Below are 11,729 nucleotides of genomic sequence, written 5' to 3'. Positions count from 1 at the left end.
CAAATGCACACAATCTGTGCAAGTATTCACACTCAAGGTTCATGAACTTCTTCCCCTCTTCCATTTTACAGATCCCACGCTAGACCCAGAACACCACTGGCCATGTTCATGTCCAACACATGATGAGTTAGACTAGATTTGAAATAGTCACAGAGACATGAACTTCTATGGGGAAACAAGTTTTAAAAGTTGAAGAGATATCTGAAGGATCCCCTGCCTTAAACATCCAATCTGTGGGGTTCGAAGTCCTTAAAACCTAAAGAAAATTCTACTGACAGTGTGTGTGTGTGTGTGTGTGTGTGTGTGTGTGTGTGTGTGTGTGTTGTGTTGTGTTTGATGGAGCAATCCACTGAGAGGCTTTGCTTACACTGCTATCCATCCATGAGCATCAAAGATCCAACAGAAGGCTAGTTTAGATATGCTGAGGTGACAAGAATGGAAGAAATAACAAAGATGGATAAAATATAGCCTCAGACACTGCAGGTTTTATTTTGTTTTTTTGAGACTTGGTTTCTTGGTATAGCTCTGGCTGCCCTGGAACTCACTCTGTAGAACAGGCTGGCCTCGAACTCAGAAATCTGCCTGCCTCCACCTCCCAAGTACTGGGATTAAAAGCATGTGCCACCACTGCCTGCAGACATTGCAGTTTTAATGCATTGAAATGTATAAGAAGGGCTAAGAGGATTCTCCTTTAATAGACAAGTCTTTGAGCACTTACTGTAGGCTACACTTTTGGCACAGAAGCTAAAATCGAAGGCCATTATCATAGTGGGGATGGGTCAGAGAGTCCATCAACCAATATGTTACTTGGGAAACTTCTATGCTTGGAGCTTACTATTTTGCTTTGTTTTGTTTTGTTTTGTTTTGTTTTGTTTTGTTTATAAATGTATGCATGTGTGCCAAGCTGAATTTTATGTGTACCATGTATGTGTAGAAAACTGTGGAGGCTAGGGGAGGGAATCATATCTCCTGGAACTGGAGTGACAAGCACTGGAGTGGGGAGCCATGATGTGGGTACTAGGAACCAAACCCCTAGTCGTTTGTAAGAGCAGTAAGTGCTCTTAACCACTCTGAGCTATCTCTCCAGCCCCAAAACTGGGCTTTCCAAGAAAAAACTGCAGAAAGTAGGAGTGGGATGGAACAAAGGGCAAGGCCTAGAGGCAGAGGGAGAGTCACTGGCATGGTTGGAGCCAAGGTTCCATGAGGTTGTGTTACTAGTCTTTGTGGACTGAACAAAGAGTCAGAACTTCATTCTGGAAACCAGGGGGCAGATTCAAAGAAATAATAAGAATGACAACTTCGAAAGATGCCATGGCTGAACTATATAGATTGTGAAATCTGAGAAAGCAGAGTGGGACCATGAAGGCTGTTTTAAGACATCACTGTATTATTTCAAACCAACAACAGGGGACTCTTAACCTACACACATAGCTGTGAGAATGGAGAGGGATGGGTAAAGGCAAATGTGTGAAGGTGGGATCTGCACCAATTCAACGAGGGAGAGGGTACCGTTTTCAGGTTTACTTTCTACTTGATCACATGACATTTTGGAAATGTTAAGGAGCATCATCATGATGGGAAATTTGAACACTTGTTCTTTGGAGGACTGAAAATTATTTAAATCAAGGACATATTTGATAATAGCAAGGGTTTCCACAGAGGGAAGTCTCTGGGTGTACTTAAGCTGCCCATAGTTAAGCATGTCTAACTACTGAAAGTTTGGGAAAGCGTACAGGGGATATAGAATATCTGATGGTAAAGCTTCATGCTTTACCATATACACCATGGTTGGTGATTATCAAACACATCCCCATAAGGGAATTACATTATGTAAGCATATAAAGTATAAGAAAATTATGAACAATTTTGAGAAATAAAAAAAATCTTTATTTTTTACAAAAGTTTCTGTAAGTGCATTTTGTATTTGCTGTTCATGCTGTTATAACAAAGCAAATGAAAATATAATTACAGTTAAGATACATCTATGCATATTTAAAAAGTAATATTTTAATTCCTTGATTTTCAAAAATTGAAAGTAGGATAAGCAATTCTTCAAAAAAATAGCCATTTCCCCTTCCCCATGCAATCATTGCAATGATTTAACAAAGAAACGTAAAATGAGTGGAGAGATGAGTGCTTCCGTGGCATTGTTACCTTGTGAAAACCCTTGATGTCTGGGACTAGGTTTAGAAACGCTTTCTTACGAGTATTCATCGCCTCTGCAGTACAACCACTAATGTGTTCTCAGTGAAGAGGATCTCGTTCAGGGACTGGTCCTCACATGGAGCTGGTCTCATTCTCATGGGAGGATTTGTAGATTCACAGGCAGGATTATGTAGCATACTTAAGAGAGACCCTAAAACTATCAGCCCCCTTCCCCATTGTAGGGTTTTCTTAAAATAAAAACTGTAAAGAAAATACAACTTATTTATCAATTTTACATACAACTGTTCATTCTTTTGTCCTGAGATATTAAGCAAATTTGTAAGCAGTCTATTTTCATGCAAAAAATATAATTTCCCATTCTTTACATTTCATTTTCTAGTATTTTATACCTTAAATAATTGCATCAGACCTGTGCTTAATACATGTGAAAAATAAAGAACAATTCATTTATTATGGCAGAGAAATGAATAATCATTGGTTCTCTCAAGGGCAATGCAATCTAACTCTAAGTGCTGACTTCAAATGGCTAAAACATTACCTGACTATAAAACTCCCAGTAGAGAATTTTTTCCCCTTAGACTTGTGAGGAAGGCAGGGTATGGCTACTCCTTGGACCTCTGAGTTTGAGATCCTAGTACATGGACCTAAGCCTCCATACCACACCTGGCCAAACCTGTCATCTGGAGGGGAGGTCTCAATACTATGTCTAAAGACATCTTTTGTAGCAAGTGGGGGGAAATGTATATGTCTGTTTTATAGCTTACTCCAACAGGCTTAATTTGTCAAAAGAAAAAATGGGAGAATTAGCAACACATTTGAGTAACAAATAGATAAAAATGCCAAACATTGAAGAATGTATTTAAGATTAAGGAACCAAGTCTCCATGGTCTTTAGACTTTTATCAGTATATGGTGGCCACTGGATCAGGACAAGTCTTAAGTGCCTAGCCTTTTTCCTATATCGATTAACGAGAAACACAAAACTTATTTTTCATCCCCTGAGATAAAGTTGGGAAGTCTGAAGCAATTCATGCCCTTTCATTTCTTTCTTGTAGTGGGTAGTGCTCTGCAGAGGAGGAAGAGGACACAAGATGCATTTAAGGGCCACTGTTTACTTTCTGAGCACATTTGTACCCTCCCATTAAGTGTGATGGTTTCCACACAGATCTTGAAGTTCAATAGAAACATACAAGCAAAGCTTGTTTATAGTTAGTCATACCTAACTACAGAGACACGTAAATGGAAAGCCAACTATGGGGTTATAGTCAAGTAGAAGGACAATGAAAAACAGATTTTAAAATTTGGAATGCAAAACTCCTTGCCCTTAAAATAATATAGATAATCTAATTCAGGTAATGATGTTCAATTTTAACTGATCGAACATACATTAAACATTTAAAAAGCCAGTGCTCTTCAGGTGTGGCTTTCAATGTGTTATTTGTCTTGCCAGAAATGTATTTCAAGTTTAACACAAACAGGGCTGGGAGTGGAGCTTAGCAGAACACTACTTGCCTTGCATGTGCAAGGCCCTGGTGTTGCTCCTCCATACTGTGAAAGAAATTAATGTGCCCAGAATTGCTCATTTAGTCAATGTCAGATTAATAGGTGCAACAGTGAGTCTTCAGAAAGATGATGCCCAAGGAATGTGTAAAAAAAAAAATACCTGAATAACTATGTCAATTGAAGCTGAGGTCATGACGCAACATGACTGAAACAGGTGTGTGATCAATGATGCAGACCATCCCACAGGCCTGCGTGATGGATAACTCAGGTTCTGACTGAGAACATTCACTCACATATATGTTGGGACCATCCAACAGGCCTGTGTGATGATGCAGGTTCGAACTGGGAACTTACAAATAAATTGGATTTCCCTCAGAGCTAGGGAGTTCCTTGTCCTGGCCACCCTGATCATAGATGTGTTAGGGAAGATCGTGCGACCTGCATGAGTTCTCTATGTACTTTCAGAGTCCTGTTCCCACAGAAGAGAAACACTTCCCTGAGGACCTTGCCCTCCTTGGGTGCACAATTTATAGTGCGGACTTGAGCTGCACTGCCCATGGTATCGAGGCTTTTTGGTGACATCAGAATCTTGGCACCCAGATTTAGGGTGCAACTAAACATATGATACAATTAAGGTTTTATGGTCCATTAGGAGCATCTGGAGGTTCTAGGAATGGAATCATGCCGTTAGCAGGGATTCTTCTATGTTGGACTTCCATCGTTTTCTAGGGAAATTTTGAAGACGTTCTTTTATTTGGAATTATCAGCTATTCCTCTCACATTTGCTGTGATATCATTTGAAAAGAAATCGAGGTTGTTCACAATTTCCGCCATATTGCGTCTCCCAGACCCGGACAGACATACTGAGAATGGAAAAGGCAAGGACTGTAGCAGAAACATGGGTGCGTGAGCTGTTGGGCCCTGAGACACCACTGAGTAGCTTCCCCTAAATGTTTGCCAAGAGTCCATTTGCCGCAGTCAACAAACATCTTTTAAGCTTCCCTATGGTAAGAAGTAGGCAAATAAACGCAACCCCCACCTATTCTTCTGTGCATAGATTCTGAATACTTCGGTGAGCTCGATAAATGAGCAGATTACTGAAAGACCTATGGGGGTTGTTAGATAGATATGATATTTGCTGTAAGGACAGCTGCATTTCCACTTTTCAGGAGTAACAGTTAGAATCAGTGAGAAGGTTTTCGTACCGGCAAAGGTGCTCGCATTAGAGCAGAGGAGTCAGGTCACATGGGAACTATCGGGTTTTGTTTTGGCGTGGCTTCCTACAGCTTGCTTTAAGTTCTAGGTCTGATCTAACTGTGATGGTTGACAATCAGTTATTTAATGAGGTAGTCCACATTGCCTAGACTTTCACTGTACCTGGTTATTACTCCACAAATAATTAAGTACAATATATCAGTTATGTTTTTTCTTTATGTTTAATGGAATTCTGTGAACATTGCGAATATATTACTTTTAGTGGTACACAGTTCTTCAGAAAGTGTCTTGATTTGTTTTTACATTACCGTTTGCGATAATTTTTTTTAGCAGCTTGCTACAATATCATTTAATAAAAATAAAGTGTACTTGGTGATGGTAGAGAAAATATTGTTAGAGACTTCTTGGGTCAGGAAAGGCTCAGTTGCAAAAATCAGGTGCTTGTTCACTTTGAGCTGTGGCATTCTGATTCCTTTCTCTCACGAATAACTATAATATTGCTGCAAAGTTCATCGGACTGAGACGGGCCCTCCTGGAGCTTCACACGGAGACTAAGTAAAGCTCTTCTATTTGCTTTTTGAAGTACTCTCTCAGCTCCGGTCTCTTAGCCTTTAGTGTTGGTGTCAGCAGACCATTTTGAACAGAGAACATGTCACAATGGATGTAAATGGCTTTAACCTAAAAACCAAAGGCAGAACATATCTTTAGTGGGAGTTAAACACAGCATTTATAGCATACAGGGTGAGAGTAAGCAGGCAGAGAGGAATATGCACCTTGGCTTAAGAGTACCATGCTGAGTCAAAATTATATACAAACACATTTCAGCTTATTTGATATGGCTGGAACCCACCCTTTCCTTTTGCCATCCATCCATCCATCCATTCATTCATTCATTCATTCATTCATTCAACAACTTTACAGACATGAACAGTTTGTTTGTTCTGCTAGGCACCAAGAATAAAAGGAGTCCTAAATACCAGCACCCTAAGTGGTGTATATTAGGGTTTGCAGAGCAGACTGCAGGATGCTGGGCACTTTTTAACATGATGAGCAGGGAATGAGGAGCACAGACCTGAGGTAGGGTAGTTAGTGAGGTAGGTAGTGAGGTGCAGTCAGGGAAATCAGCGAAGATTTCACCAAAAAATGAGTTGAGGCCAGGTATAGCTCTTAGCTGGTGCTTGACTACCGAGTAGGATGCGTGGGTTTGCTCCCCTAACATCCTATAAAGCCAGGATATGGTGGCACAAAACTCAGCACTCAGGAGGTAGAGTTAGGAAGGACAGAAGTTCAAAGTCACCCTCGGCCATCTATCAAGCTGAAGTTCAGTTTGGGACACCCCCATCTTAAATAAATAATCAAGCAGCAACGAGGGTGGGGTGGGTGGGAAAGTGAGTGGGGGAGGGTTACACAGGCACAGTCATCAAGAACAAAACCAGGATTGAAGAAGCAGGATCTACAAAGGGACAACTAATGGCTTCTCATTGGTACATAACGAAGTCAAGTGTGGTAGGGATGAAGCTGAAGGCATAGACAGGCCAGTGTGGAGAAGGTGGAATTTTATTCCAAGTGCAAGAGGAAAGGGCTGGAGATTTCTAAGTAAAGCAGACACATACGTGCTATAGAAAGAAATCTTCGGGAGAAACTGGAAGTTGGCTTCGGGGGGAGTTAAGAATAGAAGCATATGTCCCGCTCATCGGAGACAAGCCAGCACTCATAGAGCGGAAGCAGGCACAGAGATAGGTGAGCAGGTCAGAATGAATCGGAGGCACAGTGACAGATGTAATGTGGAGGGAGGCTGCTGTGAGGACTCCAGTGCCTGCTTTAGATGGCTGCCTAGGGATGATGTAATTTTTACAAAGAATGCAAAGGGAAATGAGGGGGAGCATAATGAATTAAATCAATATCCTACTGTAGACATTTTTTTTTTTTTGAGACAGGATCTCATGTAGCTCAGACAGGCCTTACTCACCATGGAGCTGTGCATGACCTAAAACGTAGGAGCTCCCTTCCTCTCTCCTCCATGCTGGGACGACAGGCATACATCACCATACCTGGTTTGTGCAGCAGGAGGAGGGAGGATAGAACCCAGGGTTCCGTGTATCCCAGGCAAGTACTCTACCAACTGAGCTGCATCCCTAGCCTGAGCCATGAGCTTTTGTGGACTCCTTTAGAGAGAGGCATGGTGGGAGCTGATCTAGCATTCTCATTGCTGCCTTCTGTGTGGCAGAGCCCAGGCTCCTCAGACAAAGTCTTTTTGCGAGGTGGACTGTGTACAAGAAAGGATGGAGGGATGGTCTAGGAGTGTCTCATAGGACTTCTGTCATGTGCGGTTCCAAAAGGAAGACTTCCAGGCAGTTGTCTGAGAACGTTACATCTGAGTCAGGGCTGAACACGTTAATGGTGTGATCTTTAAGAAGTTGTATCCTAACTAGGGCCAAATCAAGTGATCTCTGCAGAGGTAATGCACTTATTAAAGAGTTCTAACACGTATTTTAAAAATCACATCAAAGTGTGTGTGTTAAAATACACAGAGAACCAGGTATAGTTTAGGGTAACTAATGTTCATTGAGCACCTACAGGGTGTACTATGTTTTACACCAGGGATACAAGGAGAAACAAGTAGCGCTTACTCACATGGAACCTACAATCCAACGAGAGGTGTTAGTATTTGGCAGACCTGTGCAGGGATGAGCGCCGGGGGGGGGGGACTACAGCTGCTCCTCCAATCTCCCTGCCCCACTTCCCCCGTGCTAACAGAAACCTGACTTAGTTGGGCCCAGAATCCGTACCATGACTGTCCTGTTCTCTGATTTCTCAGCTCTGCTTTGCAGCTAGAGGACAGCCATAAGATCCATATCTGGTTACTAGTCTAGAAAAAAATTCTTCCCTAATTAAAAAGTTCAAGCACAGCTACTTCTATTTCCTCTCCCCTTTCTTCCTTGAATGTGAGCAATGTTGAGAGTTACTGCAGCCACCTCACCACCATGGATTGAAAAGCCAACACACTAAGGGTTGAGAGAAGTGGAGAGACAGGAAAAGTCCGTGTCTTTGAGGACCTGTACCTACCTGGGATCATCCATCTTTCCACTTATGCAAAGAAGGAAAACCCAATAGACTGGGAGTGGGGTTTTTCTGTGTGAGTTGGCATTTCTTTCTGATACACCACAGACCCTAGGCTTGGCAGAGTTTGCGCTGTGTTTCCTTATTATGTTTCTCTTCATTGCTGTGACCAAAATACCTGACAGAATCAGTTTAAAGGGAGACCAATATCTCTGGCTCATGGTTTCAGAGGGATTGAGTTCCTCATGGCAGGGAGGCCGACACAATGGCTCCATCAGTGGCAATGGGAGGGAGGCTGCAACTTGTTCACATGGTGGTGGATGGAAAGCAGAGAGATTAGAACAAGAGGGGTTTGCTCAAAGACTTCTGGGACCTGCTTCCTTCAGTCAGGTCTCACTTCTTAAAAGATCCGTGACTTTTTCAAGATAGTGCTACAGGTTGGAAACTGAGAGCTCAAAACATGATCCTGTGAGAGACAAGGTTCTTTAAATAGGTATATGTGAGCTGAACGGTGGAGAGTAAGCGTTAAGTTAGCCAGCTGTAGACAGCCAGGGACAGGGTGGAGTGGTCCTATTGGAAGCGTGTGCTCAGGCAGAGGCAGTGATGTTCAAATCTCTGCAGCCTGTTACAGATGTGATACATGTGACATAGAAGAGGATGGGTCTGGAAAGAATGGCCATATTGGAAAGAGCAGTATACATTGCTAGCAAGTTTGGACATGACTCTCGACATGGAAAATTAAGCCCGAATGGCTCTTTGGAAAGATGACTCTTAAGATGGATCAAGGGGCTAGGAAGATGTCTCTGATATTAACAGTACAGCATCCTAGCAGGTGGCTATTTAGAGGTGACAAAGAATTCTTTGCTCAAAAACTCCATTATATCCACTGAATTTTTTTTACATACACAACCCCCCCAAAAAAACCTTAAGACAAAAAAATTGTCTAATTTTCAGTGTATTAAAAAAGGAGTCTTATTGTTCATTTATGTCCATGAAACTGGCTTTCCAAATTTATCCATCCGTCCATTTGTCTGTCCATCCATTCATCTATCTATTTATCTATCTATTTTATGTGCATGGGTGTTTTGCTTGCATGTATGTCTGTGCGATATGTGCATGCAGTGCCTGTGGAGACCAGAAGAGGGCATCATATTTTTTGAAACTGGAGTTACAGACAGTTGTGAGCCTCCATGCAGGTGCTGGGAATCAAAACCAGGTTCTCTGGAAGAATAACAACTTTTCTTAACCACTAAGCCACCTTTCCAAGTCCATTTGTATGTATGTACATACGTATGTATGTATGTATGCATGCATGTATCTATGTACATACATATGGATGAATATAAGTAGTTTTGAGACAGGTATCTCTCATTGTGCATCACTAGTTGACCTGCAACTCACTATGTAGACTCACAGGGAATCCACCTGCCTCTGTCTCCTGAGTTTACTACCATGCCTGGGTCTTTCCAACTTTTAATAAATTTTATAGAAGAAATAGAAAGAGAATGCCTGACATTAGCTTAGACTTCTATATTGAAACTTGTCATTGAAATGAGATTTATAGAACTTTCATTAAAAAAAAAAAAAAGATAGCATTTAAACATTGCATTGGAAAGTAAGACCTCCAAAGCCTCCAGTTATGTTATTTCACAAGACCATGAACTTTCCAGGGGCTGGAGAGATAGTTCCTTGGTTAAGAGCATTGGCTCCTTTTCCAGAGAACCCGGGTTCCATGACCAGTACCCACTTGGAAGCTCATAACCATCTGCAATTTCATACCCAGAGGATCTGACGCCCTCTGCTGACCTCCAAGGGAACTGCACATACGTGGTACATGGACATATTCAGGCAAAACACCCATACCCATAAAATAAAGAAATGTAAAAACTCAGAAACTTAAAAAAGCAACAACAAAAACAAACTTTTGTATTCTGAAGATTTTCAAAGGTATTGACTCGAGTTTGCTTGTAGATAATAAACAAAATAAATAAATAAATCATTTAAGATGAAAGATGGAAAGAAAGATAAGCATATCCATGAATCAGGGAAATGATAAAAGCATCTCTAAACTGATTCCACAAGTATCCATTTCAATGAGAAGCAACACAATATGACTAAGGAGAAGGTTACTGGTTAGAAGCTGAAAAATCTACATGTCAAACTTCATTCTGTATTGTCTATGCAAATTAGTGAGCCATTCAAATATCAAGAACATTATTAATTCACAATTAAATGTGCTCAAGTATATGCTAGTCATCTACTTGTTACTAGGACAGTTTAAGTGTATCCTATTTATTTATTTATTTATTAATCTACTCATTTAGATATGCATCTTCTAAAGATCTCTGTCAATTACTAATGGCTGACCTATTTCTTAGAATTGCATGTTTCTGGAATTTATGCCACAGTAAATCCATTTTTGTTTTCTAACTCAAAGTTTAGTACAAGCAACCCAGCCCGGTAACCCTGAACTCCTAAAGTTTATACAGGATAACGTAAACGCTGGATGTAGTTAGGTCATTCTTCATGTGTTTAGAGCTAATCCTTCAAGGCTGGACAGGTGGCTCAGCAGGTAAGAGCACTTACTGCTCTTGCAGAGGACAGTGGCTTGGTTCCCAGCACCTCACAACCATTCTGGGGATGTGGGGTCATCTTCTGGCCTCTGAGGGCAGCATACATTCACGTAGTGCACTTAAATACATGCAGGCGAGCCACCTGTAAAAATAGGGCTAATCCTTAATAGCTTCCCCCTCTCCCTTGAGACAAAAATCTCACTACACAGCCCTGGGTTGGCCCTGAGTCTCTGCTCCTCCTCCTGTCTTAGCCTCCCCAGAGAGGGGATGGCAAGTGCGGGCCACTATCATTGGTTGATGGTTTTTGTGCGGGCCACTATCATTGGTTGATGGTTTTTGTGCGGGCCACTATCATTGGTTGATGGTTTTTTTTTGTGCGGGCCACTATCATTGGTTGATGATTTTTGTGCGGGCTACTATCATTGGTTGATGGTTTTGGGGTTTGTTTGCTTTGTTTGTTCGCTTGAGACGAGGTCTTAGAGCCTCAGTTGGTCTGGAGCTTGCTTTGTAGTTGGGACAGCTTTGAATTTCTGATCTCTCTACATCTACTTTCCTCGCGCTGGGGTTATATACACTGCCTCCATGCCTAGTGGACGTGGTGCTGGGTGTCAAATCCAGGGCTACATTCTCGGCAACGACTTGCCAGTTAAACCACACCCCCAGCCTCTGGCCACTTAATTTTGAAAAGGGAAAAGACCAAGGCAAACATGGACTGTGGATCAATTGGGGCAACCTCTGTGAGGGACAGCCTGTGTCCGGAGTGCACCTTCCTCTGGACAGGAGTCCTGCCATTCGTCAGCAGAGGCTCCGTGTGTGTGTGTGTGTGTGTGTGTGTGTGTGTGTGTGTGTGTGTGTGTGTGTCTTGGGGTGGCATAAAGCAATGAGGACAGAATGACAGAGAAGACCAAGAGGTGACAACTTTGGCAATGACACCGAAGACCTCTGGGATGCCACATGACTTTCCTGCATCTGAGGTTACCATGGTGAGGGCAGATTATTAGAGCAGAAACTACACAGGCACAGGGAAACTCAAGGACTCTCTTTCCTCATTAGTGTTCTAACCAAAGGCAATGGAGAACACTGCGATTTTAAGGTTCCTAAAATAATCTTAAGGAAATAAATGTCACACACACACACACACACACACACACACACACACACACACACACACATTCTCTCTCCCCTCTCTCTCTTCCTCCCTCCCTCCTCCCCG

At 42.0% G+C, this 11,729-nt stretch overlaps 1 protein-coding gene across 11 annotated transcripts in view; it reads right to left on the bottom strand.

The window, feature by feature from the left end:
• Positions 1 to 1,864: 1,864 nt before the first annotated feature.
• The window catches only part of Acsl6 (acyl-CoA synthetase long-chain family member 6), a 60,952-nt gene continuing 51,087 nt past the window's right edge, over positions 1,865 to 11,729 (bottom strand). For 4 of the 11 annotated variants that reach the window (NM_001033598.1, NM_144823.4, NM_001033597.1 and 1 more), the window contains exon 21: positions 5,082 to 5,561. In NM_001033598.1, coding sequence (NP_001028770.1) covers positions 5,424 to 5,561 — 138 coding nt within the window. In that variant the 3' untranslated portion in view covers positions 5,082 to 5,423. Of the gene's footprint in view, positions 5,562 to 11,729 lie in introns of all 11 variants that reach the window. The other 7 variants (XM_030245802.1, XM_006532844.1, XM_006532843.1 and 4 more) reach the window with 3 other exon arrangements.

Source organism: Mus musculus, chromosome 11 (genome assembly GCF_000001635.26).
Source record: "Mus musculus strain C57BL/6J chromosome 11, GRCm38.p6 C57BL/6J".
In the NCBI taxonomy this organism is placed as follows: domain Eukaryota; kingdom Metazoa; phylum Chordata; class Mammalia; order Rodentia; family Muridae; genus Mus; species Mus musculus.
This window is presented reverse-complemented; position numbering and strand designations above follow the sequence as displayed.